The 19636-nt window shown below is 34.8% G+C and overlaps 3 protein-coding genes across 3 annotated transcripts; all 3 read right to left on the bottom strand.

Annotated features, from left to right (window-relative positions):
- Window positions 1–438: 438 nt before the first annotated feature.
- LOC116137171 (protein ABIL1) lies at window positions 439–4980 on the bottom strand. The gene is made up of 9 exons (XM_031422859.1): window positions 4582–4980; window positions 3789–3871; window positions 3175–3325; window positions 2976–3075; window positions 2773–2859; window positions 2585–2669; window positions 2431–2471; window positions 2218–2315; window positions 439–912 (listed from the first exon to the last, which is right to left on the bottom strand). The coding sequence occupies exons 1-9, from the start codon at window positions 4675–4677 to the stop codon at window positions 757–759; spliced, it is 897 nt and encodes a 298-aa protein (XP_031278719.1). The 5' UTR covers window positions 4678–4980; the 3' UTR covers window positions 439–756.
- A 1283-nt stretch (window positions 4981–6263) lies between these two features.
- Window positions 6264–8288, bottom strand: LOC116137029. Its single transcript, XM_031422713.1, has 2 exons — window positions 7790–8288; window positions 6264–7020 (listed from the first exon to the last, which is right to left on the bottom strand). Exons 1-2 carry the CDS (start codon window positions 8095–8097, stop codon window positions 6621–6623), a joined length of 708 nt encoding a protein of 235 aa, XP_031278573.1. The 5' UTR covers window positions 8098–8288; the 3' UTR covers window positions 6264–6620.
- Window positions 8289–11940: 3652 nt separating this feature from the next.
- LOC116136963 (delta(8)-fatty-acid desaturase 2) lies at window positions 11941–13817 on the bottom strand. Its single transcript, XM_031422649.1, has one exon. The coding sequence runs from the start codon at window positions 13578–13580 to the stop codon at window positions 12237–12239; it is 1344 nt and encodes a 447-aa protein (XP_031278509.1). The 5' UTR covers window positions 13581–13817; the 3' UTR covers window positions 11941–12236.
- Window positions 13818–19636: the final 5819 nt, after the last annotated feature.

Here is a 19636-nt window from a genome sequence, read left to right as displayed (position 1 = left end):
CCCTAAATTCTTTTTATTTTTTTTAATCGGAATATCTAAATCAGTCTAGAAACCCAATATTTCTTATAACTCACAAATATGGTAAATAATCCCATAGTTATTTAAACTCATAAAATCAATAATAAGAAAACAAACATTCTTGATCACTAAGCCAACCCGACTTGCATTATACTTTTTATGGGTAGCAAAAACTGCAAATCATTTCACTTCTGGCCTAGTTAAGTAGTTATTCAATAATAAGGTCCACAATCAAGAATCATTTTCACTGGCCAAACGCGATACCAGGAATCAGGATGCAAATACAGCATTGGTAAGCGACTTTTGATTGTAATATTTGTTGGCTTATATCATTACTGGGGCTTATTCATATTTCCTTTCATGTTCTAAACAGAAACGAAAACTACGCAATTGTAAGAAGAAAATATGCTTTTACTCATCCAGTATTATCATTAAGCATAATCAACATAACCTATTTCATTCTCAAATGTACATGTCATGACAATGATAAAAGTTAAGTAAACTGCACAACTAAATTTCAACAAATCATTTACCAGGGTCACAATTATGCGAGCAGTCATCTTAATCATCTTTCATTATGAGAGTTTATACACAATTTGCTCAATTATTAAGCCACCAAGAGAGAAATGTTGGAGTAGAAGAAACTATGATTACAAGCAATTCATTATCAACAAGCATAGGAGATGATTAATGGCAGCTCCACTAAGTGTCATCTTGGTCTTGCCCTCAATTAAGGATTCATGAGACATAACCGGCCTTCAGCTTTGCTGTTTTCTGTTTAACAAAGAAAGCTGATAGCATACTTTTGCTGCGAGCAGGAGCACGTACAATGTCACGCCTTGAGTTGTCAAACGACCTAAACGCTGTTAAAGCTTTGGTACCCTCTGATGTATCCTGTAAGAGAGAACATTTATGTTATGCTTCTATTTTTCCTCAAGCATCATTATGACACAAGTCAAGCATTGAAAGACAACCATAGTTCAGACTAGAACAAGCAACAAATACTCAAAATCATCATGCACATACAACTGTTACCAGAGAGAGGCCCAGCAATAATAACAGTCAATTATGACCCTAACATTAACCAACAAAACACATGATCCGAAAAATATGCACAAAAACTCAACAAAAATCTTGTTTTAGAAAACATGAAAACATTATTTTGATAATACTCTTATTCTTTCACATGATATACAACCCATAAGAAACACGACAATTGACAATTAGTCTCTCACGCGCATGCAAGTGTGCACAAATTCACACAAAATTTTAAATAGTTAGATGTGCACAGTGTGATCCTATTAACTCATAAAGAACTCAATTAACCCACTGCATTCTACATATCCATAAAAAATGCTTCACACTTACTGAGTACAGTTATCATAGTCATTGGATATACCAATGATGGTAATTTCAAGCATCCATCAGATATCAATATAGATGTAGTCTATAAGCAAACCACCAAATAATTTCAGCCACTAAAGGGGGCACAGGATCATTGAAGAACAGTAAAAGATAATCACAACTTTAGTTATTTTCACACTTATCTAAAATGAGTAGCAACATAGTGCTTATGCAGATCCGCTGCGATTAAAAATTTCCCCAGCGCTACCATCCCCAGTGTTCAGAAGATTGTTCTGCCTAGCGCTAGGGAGAACCAATCCACAACCTATATTTACCAACCCAGACCCTTCAGAAACTGCAGAAATGAACTGCAGTTTGCAATAACACTCTTAATTTGGCCATTCAAATATCTCCTGCCTAGAATGATTGAGATTATGAATTGTTGTGGTTTAATACCAATAATGGTAGTCATTTTGATAACCAACTACTTGACACGATAATCTATTAGCTCATTACTTGGGCATTGTGATACAATCATATCTTCATGCCTATATTAAGGATCTTAAGTCCCATTCCTATTATCCACTTCACTTGGAATCACTGTTTATAAGTCCCATGTGTAAACAAAATTCCCAGGAGATATATTTGAGGGGGGAAAACAAGAGTGAGGAGAAAACAAAGAGTAAGGTATTATGAATGAACATGTCTGTCACACCAGCAAAAAGCTTATACATATTGAAATTTTAGACAATTCACACAAACATCATGTTGAATATGGAAAGAAGCATAAACAGACAAGCCTCTCAATTAGAAGAATGTTGGGCATGTCTGTTTTCTTGTTGATTTTGACATTACCCTTCGTGCAACACCGACAGCTGCACTAGATGCAGGACCTCCACCTGATACTTGAGCAGAGATAGCAGAGGACTTTGTCCGTATATTCTGTTCATCACCTGCACCAATAAGAGTTTGCAATATCAGATCTTATCTCTAAAATGAATTATAAACCAACAGCTAAATTGCGAGCATTAAATTAATAAAATGAGATAGCATTCTTGTTATACATACCCAAAAGATGGAAAACTCCAGAATCTTTCGGGTCTTTAGGGCTACAAAATAAGCAAACATCAAAAAATTTAATGCCTCATAAAAGTATCACCAGCATGGTTTATGTAAATTGAGAAGTAATTATTGTTCTGACCGGGAATAACTTTATACTAACCTTGCCGTAGCATTTTGAGTCCTCTTCAAGCTAGATTTAGTTTCAGAGGCTAAATGCCAGGAAAGAGTTTTTGAAGCAGCGATACCTAGATGTAATGCAATTAGAAAGTGATACAACACTCAAAAACTGAACAAGAAAAAACGTCAAACCGCTACAAAAAGTTGAATCCTCTCAGAACACCCTTATACCTGAAGGCTGAAGACGTGTTTGAAAATGACTTTGTCTAGCATCAGTCTGTATACGTGGACTAAAATGTACCTTCTTGTTTACAGAATCTAGTTTGAATTGTCAAAGCAAATGAGGAGAGAAACAAGAAAGTTATGAGAAAAATAAATGTCCACAATCACATCAATTAGCATTTCTAAATGATACTGATAATAGCTAATCTTACTTGGCAAAATGTAGTGCTCATGGTGTCTTGGGATGAAGGCTAATAACTGCTGCTGCCGAAGACCTTCCTTGTTTGTGTAGGTTTGACATGTAAGAAGTTGCTATTATGAACAGAATACATAGGTTTGGTTCAGGTCAATCCATTTCAAACCTGTTATGAAAAAACATAAATCACTCGGACAAGGGAAAAAAATATTTACCTGGTTCAAACAAGAAAATTTTAGCTCCATGGTAGAGATATCAGACGATTGCTGCTCAAGAAGGTCAGTCAACTTGAAAGCCACAGTGCCAAGGTGATCAACAGCATTCACAAGGGCTCGTACAGCATAATCTTTCAGGTTATCCAGTACCCTAATACATGATGTCACAATAACTTCGACTTAGAGAGGAGAAAGGATGCATCAGATACAAACACAATGAGCTACAAGCATGCAAATTATTGCAATGTTATTTAGCAGACAATTCCACGCAAACCAAAGACAATGGTACAAGCCTTGTGCATACTCCTTAAAGTAGGATCCCAGTAAACCAATTATACACACTGTGTCTTCACCAAACCAATCCTTTTCTAATCACATTCATTTTTATTTGCAACATATGTAACATCCATCATTCAGGCAAGTACCAACAAGGAATCTTGGAAAGGGGTTATCGGTTGGATCTTGTGTTTATGGTAGTGAAGCCAAATCAGGTACCCTACTTTAACAGCAATACATTGTGGCTATATATATGCCTTCACACCAAATTGATAATAATCAATTCATGCAGTGACCACATCAGGGAAAATTAAATGAAGACAAACAAGTAAACTTACATCTGTTTCTGCTCACTATGGAAATAAGACTTTTCACAATATTCTGCAGCTGAATAAAGTTGAGGTCTTAAGTTCTTGAGCTCCTGTAAGGACAACAATATAAGAACCAAACTTATATCAAAGCCAAATCAGCCGTCATGTCTTATATTCAAATCAGTCAAGCAATAATTATTGAAAAGCAAATGACAAGAAAATTACTTAGCAAGCAAAAGCACATAAATCCAGTGAGAAAAGAGAACAAATAATGCCATCAAACGGTCGCAAGTAGGAGTAGGAGATGAAACTTATTCAGCTTAATATTTTACTGTCTTATTTAAATAATAAAAATAAAATCCTTCATTACTCATCCTAAGAGAGATATATAGCAAAAGGTCACTCTTAAAATAGACCCAGATGTCAGGTACATGTCATTTTCTATGAGGCACGATTGCGCGAAGCTATGTATGCTTGCAAGGTAATTATTTCCTTCACCGAGTTTAAGTCATTATGAATCACAGCAAAAAATTCACCACTTTGAAGTAAAATCAATGGTCTTAATTGAAAAGGCTTACATTTCGGCTCCTAATTAAGTAGTTAAATTTTCAGTCCTAAGTTTCTCTTAATTAATACTAAAGAAATACCATGAGGAACAAAATTCCTCAGCAATAAAACAAAGTCAACTAACACAAGAAACGCATCTCCTCAGTAACCATACCAAACAGCAAAAACAAATCAATCAATCAAAAACCAAGCCAACATCAGATCTGCTTCCAAAATTTGTACTAATAAATACACAAAAACTTGAGAATTGAACCTGCAAAGCTTTGACGAAGCTTTTACTACGCTCCATGGACACCTCATCGAACGTCATGGCTCGACTCTCCAGTCTCGTTTGCTCCAGTACTTCCATATCTCAGCTGTTTGAACAAACCCTAGAGTTTAAAGCATAAAACTACAAAAATGCAAGAGATATCGAATATTACAATACTAATAGTTTGATTTGTGATTAGGTTTTGGTGTGATGGTTAAACAAATCAAATAAAAAAGAAAGAAAGAATGAGTGCAGTAGAAGCGATCCTGAAGTGGGAATTGATATTTATTTGGTTTGGAGTTGGAGTTAATAGAAAGGGAAAATGACTCTTTGATAGAAATGTATTTATTAGGGAGAGTGTTTATTGTGGTAGTTGACACACTTCTCAGAGACGGTGGTTTCTGAAATCTAATACTGTATAAAATAACTAACAACAATACTCGCTTTCGCTTCGGAATATTTATTCATAAAGACCAAATTGCCCTAATGTAGGGTCTAGTCAACCGGAGAGTCAACTGTCAGCTGTATCTAGGTGGTGTTTATCTGAGTTTATGAAAATTAGCTTATAAGCTAAAATTAACTTATAAGCATTTGAAATTTTAAGTAATTACATGTTTGGTTAAAGTACTTATAAGTGACTGATAAGTAATTGACGTGTTTGGTAAAATGTGGCTTATAAGTACATTTTATTATAAAATTACTAAAAAGGGTACTATATTAAACAAGGGCATACTATGAAATTTTAAAATTAAATAAGGATAATGTGGTAATATACTTGGTCAAACTAGCTTATAAGCAAAGTGCTTATAAGCCAAAAAAAAATAAGTACCTTCCCCCCAACTTATTTTTTTTTTTGGCTTATAAACTCAACTTATAAGCTCAAAAAAATTATAAACAAACAGGTCAGCTTAATTTTAGAGCTTATAAACAAGTTTGACCAGCTTATAAGCTTAGACAAACACCAACCTAATCTCATCCACCTCAGCCTTTGGTTCCACTCGATGAAATCACATAATTTTGTTTTGTTTTTTTTTTTTTTTTTTTTGAAAAATTAGAAAGTAAAAACATTTATATTTATAATTGAGTTTGCAAAGTGCGGGTGGCGCGTAGCCGATGGAACTAGACAACCGCAGAAGAAAATAATACATACTTGTGAAGGATGTTTTGAAGTTGCATGGCGTGGCACACAGCATAAATCATGGAATAATATTAGTCATAAATTCATTATAATGGAGTAACTAAGTCATGGGACCTTTTCCTTTGGAAAATTAGAAAGATCGGTGGCGTTGATGGACAAGATCACACCAAGACACATCAAAAAAATTTGTTTTCAGTTATCCTCCACTCTCTTTCCTTCATTTACAGTGTTGTCTTTGCAAAATTTTGGTCATGATGAGTTGCTCATTGGAGTGGAGTTGGAAGTGGCACCAAAATGAGATCAAAACACAATCATGTTAATGATTCTGGGTGGCCCATTGGAGCCCAAAATCTGCGGTCAATTAAAAACTATTTCTTACGGAAGCAGAGAACCACGTATTAGACAGCTCATGAACATCAAAAATATGCTTCTTACGGAAGGAAGCATAATTGTCCAAATAAATTACAAATATGAATATTTTACTCCCAACGTTGATCTACATCTGGACGGGATGTAAGAGTTTAACTCTAGTTTCCTTGATTTAGTGTTTATATATAAATGCATACATATAACTTTGTATTTATACATAAAAATTCATACATATATCTGACAAAATACATGGTACACAAGTAGTACAACTTACACTTAAACTCCCACTGTACAATATTTACACAACTCTTATACAAATACTGTCCGCATTTTAAAACTAATAACAGCAAGGAGGGTTAATACAGTGCATGTTTGCTAATGTTTATCATAGTACTCAATTCAACATGAGCCTGAGTCAACTGAGGTTACAGACAGTAATCTATACTGAGTTATCAGACAGCAGAAATGATGCCAACTTCAAGCTCAGGAAGACTCAACCATAGTATGACATATACCAAAACTGGAAAAAGAACTCTTAACTTCTATCACAAGATGAAATTTCAAAATAGGTAGGTTTTGGGGTAGAGGAGCAACCGATAGATTGGATTAATTCTTCCACAGCAAGTACACGGAACTTCGGTGGTGAATTGAGAGCGATGTTGTCAACACGATGCTCAAAGATCTTCCCATTCTTGTCAAGTTTGTACTCAGAAGTGCCATCAAATCGTCCACGACTCTCCCAAGGAACACGTGGGATGCCATGGACAGTCCAACGAACCATTATGATATTCTCCATGGGCTGCCAAACACTGACTACGTCAAGCCACAATGCCCTGAAAAATATCCTGCCTTGGAATCGCAATGCCCAGAAAATTGATTTATAGTTCTCAATGCCCATAAAAGTATTCACTGGATCTTTAAATACAATATCATCCCTAGATAGAAAACAACGTAACATTAGCACAATATTCAACAGGAGGGCATATGATTTGATAAGACGCAGTAAAAAGCATATTAACAACATCAGATGTTCAACGTTTCAAAATATCACTAGCTAATATATATATATATATATATATATATAAAAGCAGACCCGATAATTTAATAAATTGAAACTAGATGACCAGCAAAACTCTAGATGAGCATCATTCTCGCACACAAAGAGATAAGAAAAACGGCATATCATTTCATCTAGGTTATTCGGCATGCCAAGATGCACTACTTAGCTCATCCTTCAACCAAATGTATACAATTACAAGATTTATACACTTACAAAGAAACCATCAAACGTGGTCCACTATCACACACTGAGCAATTATCTAAACGACCACCTAAAGATCCTTAATTTGACCACCATAACCGATCTCCAAGTATCTAAAAATAGAATAAAAAAATGATGTGACACAATAGAAGACAACCTAACTTCGAAGACATAGATTAGCTATCTTGAATTCTTGTTCAGCCAAAGCCATGATTAAAATCTGATGGCATATAATTACATTTATCATCAGAATCATACATAGTTTTAAAAATCAATCACAAACATTTGAAACTGCGATCACAAGTACTCATTAATTATTCCACTTCAACTCCTGAATGTAATGTTAATCATCGTCATAACCATACAAACATTGTTGAAGGCAAAAGTTCATTGCTCATAATTTACAGAACGAATAATTTAGAGGAAAAATAATTCAATTAAACCTGTAAATATCGAAACTGAGCTCTCTATAGAAGAGCGCCGGAAACTCTTCTCTTAGAGTCCGAATCGCATAACCCATGTTCACATAGTAATTCTGCTTCTCTTCTTCTTCTTTGCTCGGCTTCACAGGAGCTGAATACTGTCCGTACAACCTAACATTTTTATCCAATCCCGAAACCCTAACCCTAGCCCGAGAACCAATTTTCTGATTATTGCTCAAACTAGCAAGATTCTTGTAATTTCTAGAATTAAGGTTAGGATTAAAGAAGATCTTGGGAGAGATTTCTGGGGAAGAGACGAGAAAGGCCATTGAAAAAGTAATTGGGTTGAAACTTGGGGTGCACGAAGGTGAAATTAGAGGGAATATAAAAAAAGGAAAAATTGAAATAAGTTTTTTTTTTTTAATTTAATTATTCTTTTAGGCTTTAGCAACTGAGAATGAGAGGAGATTAGGAGATAGGAAAAAATCTGTTTGGATAATTGGAATTATCGGGGTTGATTGAAATTAAAAAATATCTGATTGGTGGCTGGGGTATGCTAAAGTTCTTACACCGTAGCTTGGAATATTCCCATTTAAGGCTTCGTTTGTTTGCTTTGACCTTTTACTAAGTAGTCAGTAGCAGTAGCAAATCTTTTTTTATTTGTTTAAAGAGTAAACGAACTGTTCCCGCCCAAAGATCAATGAAATGGTATATGTTTCCACCTATGGTTTCAATTATTCCAAATCCCCCCACCCTTAAATTAACAAAAATAGTTTAATATAACGGTTAAGGGGTATTTAAGTTTTTTATCTTAAAATAATAAATCCTATCCATCTCAAAATTTTCTGCAAACCCAACCTTTCCTCTCCGCCTCTGCCTCTGCCTCCAACTCCACCACCAAGACCAATAACTTCAACCTACAACACGAATACACTTCAAAATCCCAACAAACTGCATTCAATCTTCAATCCACAACACAAATACACTTCAAAATCCCAACAAACTGCGTTCAATCAACTTCTTTAATCAAATCTCAACAGGAAAAACAAACCCTGTCGCGTGAAGGTGCCCGAGACGTGTTCGACGGCGGCTGGGGGGTGAGGTTGACCGGGGGTGCAGGAGGACGAGAGTGGGAGATACGGGTAGAGGAGGCACAACGGCCTTCTCCGTGTGCACAGGCGTCGCGCAAACTGTCATTCGCGAATGGGTTTTGCGGCGACTGGTGGATGGTGTTTGCGGCGGCAAAGGAAAGGTGGTGGGGCTGGTTTTGGGTGGGGTTGTTGCAAAGGAACTTCAAAAGTCGCCGGTTGCGACGGGAGTAGCGAAGGAAGTGCGACGGTGCGTCGATGAGGCGGGAGTGGCGAAGGAATTTCAAAACGGGTGTCTTCACTTTTGGTTGCTTTAATTTGATTTTTGGAGTTGTTTAGGAGTGATTTCGTTGGAGTTTTTGTTTGTAGTTTGTTTGGCTACTGATTGGAGTTGATTTGTTGAATTTTGGGAGATTAGATTGTTGAAAAAAGGGTCATTTTCCACTCACCCATTGACACCCACCATCTGTTTGTAAAAAAGCCCCACAACGGCGGCGGCAGTGGCAGTGAAGATGAGGAGGGGGAGATGAAGGAGAAGAAGGGAGGGTAGTTTGGTAATTATACCTCTATATATACAGAGTTTACAGACTCTGTTACTTTAAGGGTGGGGATCTGAAATAAATGAAACTAGAAGTGGAAACTTGTTTTTTCGCCCATCTTTGGGTGGGAACATATCGTTTGCTCTTATTTAAAAAAAATACAGCCTTTTATCTTAGGGAGAACGACTTACACGTACCCAAGGTTTATCGTAACGACAAATTGGTACCCAAAAAGTTTTGAAATGACAAATAGGTATTTTCCGTCATGTTCTGTTAGGGATTTCTGTTTATTACTGTTTATTAATAGTGAAAAGACTAAAATGCCCTTAAAAGTTTGAATTTTAGTTTTTTATAAATTTAAAAATTTCTAAAAAACCCCCTAAGTTTACAAATTTAACTAAATACCCCAATATATAAAAATTTTGTAAAATAACAAAAACACCCCCGCCACCCGCAGTGCCAGATTCCGGCCACCACCGCCGGAATCTGGCTGGAAAGTTGCGTTACGACACAGACCCGTCGGATCTATGTCGTAACACGTCGATCTAGCCTTTTCCGGCCAGATCCGTGGCTGATCTGGCCGGAAAAGGCCAGATCTACGGCTAGATCTGGCCGTCGACGCCGCCAAACTCCATCTGCGGAATCGACGGCCAGATCTGGTAGTAGATCTGGCCTTTTCCGGCTAGATCAGCCACGGATCTGGTCAGAAAAGGCCAGATCGGCACGCTACGACACAGATCTGACGGATCTGTGTCGTAATGCAGTTTTTCGGCTAGATTCCGGCGATGGTGGCCGGAATCTGGCACTAGGGTGGTGGGGGTGTTTTTGTCATTTAACAAACTTTTTATATATGGGGGTGTTTAATTAAATTAGCAAACCTAGGAGGTTTTTTAGAAATTTTTAAATTTATAAAAAACTAAAATTGAAACTTTGAAGGGTATTTTAGTCTTTTCACTATTAATAAACAAAAATCACTAACATAACATGACGGAAGGTATTTATTTGTCGTTTCAAAACCTTTTGGGTACTAACTTGTCGTTACGATAAACCTTGGGTATGCACAAGTCGTTCAACCTTTATCTTATCTTGAAAAAGGCTGTAACATTACCAATGTGCCTCTAATGGTTGTGCTTGTGACATGTGACATGGACAGTTACACGATAAAAAGCTTAAAGTTAAGATGTTGGGCCTGCTTTCTTGTGCTTGCGATGTAGAAACTTGACATGATAAAAGCACAAGTTAGGAGGATATGCGGCCTGATGTTTGGTCCTTCTTGTTCTTGCTTTCCTTTCTAATATAATTAATGAATTTTCCTTGTAATTAGTTTTAAACTAACACTCTTCTGTTTATAAAATAATGCTATGTTCTAACTTTGAAGCTTAACTTATATTATGTTGAATGATGTGGGCAAACCTACAGGCCATCCTGATTCATACAGTAATGTTTGCACACGGTTCAGCTTTGGCATAAAATTTAGCCGAACTAAAGGCATCAACATCAAGGTGATGATATCAATTGGAGGAAGATGGAGGAGTTACTCTAGCAAGAAAAACTCATTGTCAAATATGAGGTTCAAATTACGAATCTAAGATCGTCCTAGGGAGATTTGGGGATGAGATTTGTCTCTATTGTACAGATCATAATAGGTTATAGTTTTTTCATAGATAGCGATAATCAAAATTAAATTTTATTACTTCAAATATTTGTATGCCAAAAGAACTTCTTGAAGCACAGTTTTCATACGGCCCAATTTGAGACAATTTCTTCCATCGACGGCCATATTTAGAAATTACTCCACCTAATAGAAGTAGACAAAACTTTTAATTAGATGAACTCCTCTTCATTTAGCATGAAGAAGATCAAGCAAGATGGCTTCTGAAATCAAAATACCACCAAATCATTCAATCTTGTCGACCAGACTTAGCTGACTAGTTTCACTGCATTTCTCATGACTGCAGCTTCAGAAAGATCACCATTTTCAAAAAGAAGGAGACCTTAGAAGAGGCTACCTCAAATTCAGACAATGGGCTGATGGAGTAACTTAGATAAGAACCTGGAAGTTGAAACGGAATCTAGCTAATAGCTACCGTTGTAGACACAGCAATTTAAGTCTGCAAATAAATCTCGCCATGAAACTTGGGGCATCATCTGGATATTATTTGAACATGGATAGTTCAGGTTCAATTCTACAAGAAGTGTTCTTTCAAAGCAAACCTGTAGAAGTGTATCACAATGTATATGACCCAGTAAAACTTCTGTAGTTCTCTCCCAAATTTTTCTTGGAAAATCTACACATTCAGATTAAGTCACCCCTGCTTTAAGAGAAGACAAAGTATTTGGTCTCCCTTGTTGAGTCTTCAAACAAAAAGATTAATGACACCTCTATGTTAACAGTGGAATCTATGACTTAAATGGCAATTAGCTTCTCTGGTTTTCCCTGGCAAACTCTCCCATGGCAATTATAACAATCAATAATATAATCTTTCAACCAAATTGTTAAGAAAATTTCCTAATAAAATAGTAAGAAAAATACATACTCTGCAAGTTGGCAGGATAATATATTTCTTCTCATAGATTAATGATAATCCCTACAAAAGGAAAATCTGCAGAAGTAGCACATACATCTGCAGTACTTATGAGGTTTATAATAAAGTAAAAACATAAAAAATTAAACAAAAAACGAAAGGAAAAAACCCAATTGATATGAAATATAATATCCATTTAGAAATCAAAAGCTCGAAAGAAATACTAATTTATCTTCCTAAATAGGCCGTCGAGGAAGAAGCCAAAACCAAGGACAATAAAAAAAATAAAATTCATGACTGGCCTTCATAAAAAAATTCAGCCATGAGTATTAACAGCTTCCCAAAGCAAATTTTTGGGGACAGGATTGGAGAGGTCTCGAGCCTGGAGGGCAGCAGTCCTGAGAGTCCTAATGGTCCATACATTAGCCTCCCAGAAGGACAAACTCCTGTAAGGCAAATTGTGCTTCTTGCAAAGATCCTTCACCACTGGTGAAACCTTCCTCAGCTGGCACCTTGGCAACCTTGGAAACAAATGATGTTCAAGCTGAAACTGCAAACCACCATGGAACCAATCCATCCAAGACGAGCACGCGATATCCAATGTCCCACTTGTTTGCTTCTCAAACCAGTCATTGCCAGTAGGAGGCCCAAGATACACATTCGCAGCAAAATGGTTCAAACAAAATTGAACATGTTGGATGGATGTAACAGCAAAACTGGCAAGAACAAACATCACCCTCTCTGGCCAATTTGGTAGACATGAAACAAGAAGAGGGAACCAAGTCCAAAAGACAAGAGTTCCCAGTATGTTCAAGCCTCTATCAGGGATCTGACGCTTTGAAAGCAATAATAAAATTGTCTGTAAATACAAATTAACCCTTGCAACACACATCACCGGGTAAAAAGTCCAATGCTGGTAACTAACAAGAAACCTAGCAATGGGATCAAACATCAATTTTCGGCCATAAAAGCAAGATGTGATTGAATTAAACAAACGTGAAGATACAGCAAAAACTGGTATATGTTGAAGATCGGGGTCATAATCAAGACTGTTGCAGGCAATATGGTGAGCGTTATGGGTCCACTTCCACCAAGCAATACTAATCCCAGTTAAACAATTTCCAGCAATAAGTTGAGCGATTTTGTTATAAACCGGAGTTGTCATAACCTGGTAGTGCCCAGAATCATGTCCCACATAAGCACTTTGAATCCAAAGAAATCCCAACAACATAGCAGAACCCAGATGAGCCAAGACACTTTCACAACACAATACGCCATAAAGAACAACAGCAAACATAATGGCAACAGATGTAAGAGCATACAGTGCCACATGATTTTTCTTTTCAAACATACCCTGTTTAGCAAGCTCTGCAGCAAGTCTTCTGTAATCTTTGGACACCTCAGATACCTTAAAATCTTTGAGATAATACCCAGTGAAGAATCTGTCAAGATGTTTCCAAGCCGTACCAGGATGATACGCGATAAAGGCATCCGTAACATCCTGCCCAGCCAAATTCAGAAGCGGTATATCGCCGCCAGGATGTTCCTTTGCCCAATGTGTGACATCGTACACCTTGCCCCGGATAGAGATCCACAGATCTTGAGGCTTGCTATGCTCTTTAAGCTCTTCGACCGAAATGAATTTTTTCTCGGCCTCCATTCAGGCGAAACAAACTGAGAAAAATGAAAATAAAATAAAGAAGCGGAGAGAGAAACAAATCAAATCGAGAAATCCCTCTCAACCTGACTTATTTTTCTAATGGATAGTTTTCTTTATGAAAAACCAAACAGTTGAGCAGAGATTCAGGATTTTGATTTGTTTTTGGTTTTTGAGTTTGAGATCTCTTTTTCCCTCTCCGAGTTTGCTTGGCTCTGCTCTACTTGAATTTATGTTATTCCGGGGCCTTTTACAGCTACACATACTGTCGGTTAAATGGTCTTTTTATCCTACCTGGACACGTTATGGTGAATCTGTGGTTATTATTTTATTTTATTTTATTTTTCTTTTGAGAAAACTCAACTCAACGGCTACAATTGACTATTGTGGGGGTCCAGTTAGTTAGTGTATATACGTTTCAAGATATTTTTGGAGAACTTACCCCAAAAAAAAAAAAGAAAAAAAATAGATATTTTTGGAGAGCAGTGATTGCCTGCATGTGATTCGTGGACGGAGGTACTAGAGTTGTTGTGGTTGTGGCATTGCCAGACAATATTATTAAATTTCTCTCTTGTTTCTTGAAATAATATAAGCCTTTAGTATTTTCTAAAATGTTTTTCATTTTAAATTAAAATATTTATTTTAAATTAACCGACTTTTTTGGTTGCTATGATATGATATTTTTTTCCTTCTTTTTCTTTTGTTTTAAAATAAAATAAAAACAAAATTAGGTTGTTGAAGTCCGAATTATGTCAACATAAGTTTGAGATAGAAGGAAATTGATAGCAATTGAGTTTTGATTCTGATTTCTGACCCTGCATCCTAGTAGCGGAAAGAGTCAGCTTAATTACACACCATTCATATTATTCTTATATTCTACAAGTAGAAGTATAACCCAATTTGTAATTGCTCCATCAATTATCGAATCCAATGATCCGAAATATATTAAAACTGAGTCCAAGAAATAAACGTTTCTTAACATAGTGATTAATGTCCCTTACTCCCTTAACTTTAGTAGTTGGCAAATAAACGGGGACCATTTGGCGGAAGATAAAAAGAGTACGTATAAATATCTTAACGCGTTTCCTTGATTTCAACATAAAAATTATATTTTTAGTTGTGCATTAAATATATAAAATTTTGGAACTTCCAAATACTTACACTAAGTTAAACCTTTCCCATACCTTATTCGTGATAAGTAAGTAAAAGCAACCGACAAGTCACGCAAGTTGCAGCTGTCATAGAGATGATGGAAAGAATTTCTACCCAACAAGTTTGAGTATTTACACATACGGTCAATTTATATTCGGGAACTACTTCATAAATTAAAATAAATCAAGTAAATTATTTCTGGAATAAATTTTAATATCTCAGCTCAGGTGAACGTGGGCACTTTCTAAACAAAACTTAAATTTATTTATTTATTTTTAAAGAATCCTAACATTGCAAAAATACACTCATTGATAATGGTGCATTTCAAGCAATTGTCACATGTCAGGTTCTATTCTCTAAATACGAATATTGCATTTATACGGCAACTTTCTTGCCATCTGTTTTTAACGTCTCTCTCTCTCTTTATTTTATATTATACTTTTTAATATTTCATGTTCCTCCACTTCAATTATTATACTATATTATGCCGGATAGGAGAATATGATGGTTGCACAACTCAAGAGAAACGGCCGACATACTTTTGATGTAACATTAACTTTAACGGTGCTCATATGTATGTTTGTTAGTTTTCTTTAACGTAAAAAGTCGTTCATACTTTATATCTCTATTTATCATCTCTAACTTTTCGCTTTGTTTGAAAGCTAATTAAAGTTTAACACATTTTATTCCCTTTTTTTAACCTTGATGGTAATCATTTGGTCCGTTTGACTCATTATTCTGATTTTTTTAGAATAATATTTTAAAAAAAGTAAAATTGATTGGGTATTACGATGTAGGATTTGGAAATAAACAAAAATACCTCCCTATGTTTGTGTATTTACTAAACACTCCTATAATAAAATGTTAAAAATTAACAAAAACAACCCTAACCTACCCATTAAATACGGACAGTCGGCTACCACTGCCGGAGGGTAGTCGGAGTCGCTGTATCAACGCACGACCAACTGGATCTGGTCGGTTGTACGCCGATATAGCCTTTTTCGGTCAAATTCATAGAGGATCTGGCTATTGACGGCCAGATCTGACCGCATTTGATCGTCAACGACAGTCAAAGATACGACCGTCGTTGATGATCTTGGCCGTTCATTGACGACTGGTTACATCTAAAGATCTGACCGTTGATGGTCAGATTCAGCCGGTAGTGCGCTATTTTACCAAATTCAGGCTAACTTTCGATGGTGGTGATTGAAATCTGATAAATGCGGGTTATTATTTATTAAGGTGTTTTTGTCGATTTTTAAAATTTTTTTTTTGTTTAATTAAATTAACAAATTTAGGAGGTTTAAAAGAAATTGAATAATATAAAATAATATTTTGAGAATAAGATAATAAATGTGTATTTTAGATAAAATAGGGAATAGAATACTACAAATTTCTCTAGCAAACGGAGCCCTGAAATTTCAGACGAAATTATTCTCATGGGATGGTGAAATCATTTATGTTTCGCATATCCAAGTATGTACTTATAACTCCATCATTAAATATCATCAATTGGGACAGGGGGAAGAGGTCATCAATATTACCTTGTGCAATTATTAAAACAGTGTATGTGTGAGCTGCATTTATTTATTTATTTATTATGATGAGGGTGTTTAAGCACTAAACACCCCTTGACTAATATTCAGAGGCATATTAAATATTCTATAAGTCTTTTTATATAAGTTAAAAATATGATAATTAACCCCAAGATGATTTGAACTCAAAATATTAATAAAATGAGTAAACTTTTTTAACTACTGACCCAATCTCTTGGAGTCATAAGTTGCATATTGCCTTAACAAAAATACTTGTTGGATAAATGGATCTAAATAAAATAGGGATATATTTGATTTTTCATAAGTGATCCATGTATAAAAATATCTATTTGTCCTTGTTGAATTAAAATGTAAAAAAATGATTTAATGGTAAGAGAGAGAATGATTTCAAATTTCATTTAATTTTCTCTCTCATCAATAAGTGTGAAAATCAAATTACAATGAGATATTTTCAAAACATAGATTTGTTACCAAAATCCAATATTATAATGTAATTATATGATAAGAGTTATTATACACATGACCCATGCCAACAATTATAAATTTAATTATAATCAAGACATTTGTTTAGTTATTGATTAAAGTGTTTATTTGAGAAGCATTATTTTGTCAATTATTTCCTAGAAGTTTAGGGCTGATTTCGTATTTCATTTTTTTTTTTCAAATTTGTTAGAGCTTAAAGACTATTTTGGTCCTTACTAAATAATTAGCTTAAGTTTTTGGATTCAGTTGAAGAGATGGTCTTTTACATAAATCCTTCCATTTTATTAGCTAAACCATGTTAAGTTTATTGTTCCGGTTAAGTTGTACTTGATTCTCATGCATTGGCCACGTTAGAACTTAAGTACTATTCTTTGGATCTTAGTTCTTACCCATGACATTAAACATGGCTGATTGTAAGATTATGTCATTGCATGTGTTTGCATAGATTAACTACATTCCTTTGCTTAACACATTGGTTGCTATAGACTTTATCATGTATTTACTCTCGGAAACCCAAACGTAATAAATATTTTCATTAAAAAAAAAAACATTATGCCAACAATTACAGTAGTTTAAATACATGATAATGTCTATGCAAATATGCATGTTAGAATAATGTCTATGCAAATATGCATGTTAGAATAATGTCTATGCAAACATGTTAGAACAATGCTTTTCAGTTAATGTATGATTGGGATAAATTGATAATTCAGTTAATGTATGATTGGGATTAATTGATAATCCAGTTAATGTATTTGTATTAATTCTTTAAGTTAACGTGGGAAGCAAAAAAATATAATGATTTGATTTATAACTATAGTAACCAATGTGTTAAGCAAAAGAATGTAGTTAATAATTAAATTGCTTTAAAAAAAAATATAAAATGTGAAGGTGTCCCGCGTCCGAACAATTAACTTTAAGTCTGCACACGAACACCTTTACATTTTTTTTTTTTTGGTTTTTTTTATAAAGTAATTTAATTATTCAATAAATTAATTCATCTGACAATTAACTTTAAGTCTGCACATAAACACCTTTACATTTTTTTTTTTTTATAAAAGCAATTTATTATTACAATAAATTATTCATCTTTCCAACTTTCTAATAAATTATTAGTACAATGAATTAATCTACTTTCCAACCTCTATTGAAACATTTAAGTAATAATTATTTCTCTCTCATTCTTTCGTAATCTCAATGGTGTAAATTGTTTTCTCTCAGAAAAAAAAAGGTTTTAGGACCAAAAATATTTTATTTTATTAAAAGGTAAATTTATAAATTTAACTTCCCAAAAAGGTTTTTGATCCGGATCAATTGATCCAAATGGCACTACTCTTACCTTATTGGCTTTGCTTTATCTTCATATAATAATTCTTCTGATTACTTTTGTTTGTGGAAAAAGCATAATAAATAGTCCACATTGGGCCCAGACAGCTAAAGTTTTTTATTTTAGCCGTTAAATTTGGGGTCATGTCAGTCCAAAGATAAAGATCTATTAGTTGGTTTGAAAGCAAATGACACTGAAGAATAATATAAAAATCGAAAAATAATATACCATACTATATTTGTCATGGCACCCCTTGAAGTTAGGGTAGGGGTTGCTCGAATTTCTTTGTTGGAATATTTAATTAGTTGTAAATGCAGCATGCTAATATGAAGTGATTTGTCTCATAGTGTGAATTTAAGTAAGAGCGAATGACACCCTTAGTGGGCTTAATTACGACCCTATATAAATACAATTGAAAGTCAAATAAGATATTACAATAGTTTACAACCCATAATGATATCATATGCTTAAATAATCAATTAGACAACATTACCGCATACAGGATATGTTTGGCAAATCAATTGCACAAAATGATACTACAAGTAAGTTAACGCTACGTATCCAAAGGATATATATTATCATCGGACCGTCTGTCAAAGGGTTACTACCTGTAAGATTGCAAAAGATTACTTCATTGGTAAGTCTTAACGTTGACCTATTAGTTAGGTCTTGTGTCACTCCATATTAGGATTACTTCATATGTAAATCTACTAAGTCAACAATATAAATCGGTCTTTCACCCCCAACAAAAGGATCTTTGGAGTACTATATCTTCCTACTATAAAAACCGTATCTTCTGTACTAAGAATTGAGCTTGTTTGTACTTAAAAAGCGCACAATATGAGCAATAATATAACATTGAACGTAAGATTTGCACTTTACGTCCTAACTATTTTAGAAATTCTTTATTCTTTGTGTTTGTTTATTATTTTCGCATTAATTTAACATTAAAATACAGGTTTACTACAAACCCTGACGTGATTCTACCATAGATCTTACATACTTCTCATGGTGTAAAAAATCGAATCAAGAATATATAGAAAAACAAAAATTAAAACCTATATATGGACTATATTTCATTTTTTAGAGTTTTGGACTAAAAGAATTTATGCGCAAAGAAAAGATATGGAAAATGATAGAGCCACCGAAGGTTGCGCACCGAATTTGTGCACCGAATGACGTGGCAAAATCCTGACCATTTATTGATATTAACTGGTAATAATAAATGGTCAAGATTTTACTACGTAATTCGGTGCACAGATTCAGTGCACAACCTTCGGTGGCTGTAGCATACTCAAATAATATTGATTGTCCCCACTGCTTGTCTTTATGTTTGCCTCATGGAGATATAATGTTTGCCTCATGGAGGTATGATGTTTGGTTTGCATGAGTTTTGCAACTTTAAATATGATTTGATGTAAGTAAATGACCTTTTCCCAACCCAGGTTTGCCATAATTACAGTTCCCACCTAAAAAGTTTTAAAGTACCATTTCCCACTTAAAGTTAATATTATGTTATTATGCAAAGCCGATTATGGTAG

The sequence above is a fragment of the Pistacia vera genome, unplaced genomic scaffold, assembly GCF_008641045.1.
Source record: "Pistacia vera cultivar Batoury unplaced genomic scaffold, PisVer_v2 Contig320, whole genome shotgun sequence".
Lineage (NCBI taxonomy): Eukaryota > Viridiplantae > Streptophyta > Magnoliopsida > Sapindales > Anacardiaceae > Pistacia > Pistacia vera.
The sequence above is the reverse complement of the archived record's forward strand: the minus strand, read 5'-3'. Positions and strand labels throughout refer to the sequence as shown.

Coding starts and splice junctions, on each gene's coding strand:
- LOC116137171 (XM_031422859.1), bottom strand. CDS start 4,677: ATGGAAGTACTGGAGCAAACGAGACTGGAGAGTCGAGCCATGACGTTC. Junction 2,670..2,772: donor AACACGTCTTCAGCCTTCAG/GTATAAGGGTGT, acceptor CATTACATCTAG/GTATCGCTGCTTCAAAAACT. Junction 2,316..2,430: donor TGGAGTTTTCCATCTTTTGG/GTATGTATAACA, acceptor TTATTGGTGCAG/GTGATGAACAGAATATACGG.
- LOC116137029 (XM_031422713.1), bottom strand. CDS start 8,097: ATGGCCTTTCTCGTCTCTTCCCCAGAAATCTCTCCCAAGATCTTCTTT. Junction 7,021..7,789: donor CTCAGTTTCGATATTTACAG/GTTTAATTGAAT, acceptor TTTTCTATCTAG/GGATGATATTGTATTTAAAG.
- LOC116136963 (XM_031422649.1), bottom strand. CDS start 13,580: ATGGAGGCCGAGAAAAAATTCATTTCGGTCGAAGAGCTTAAAGAGCAT.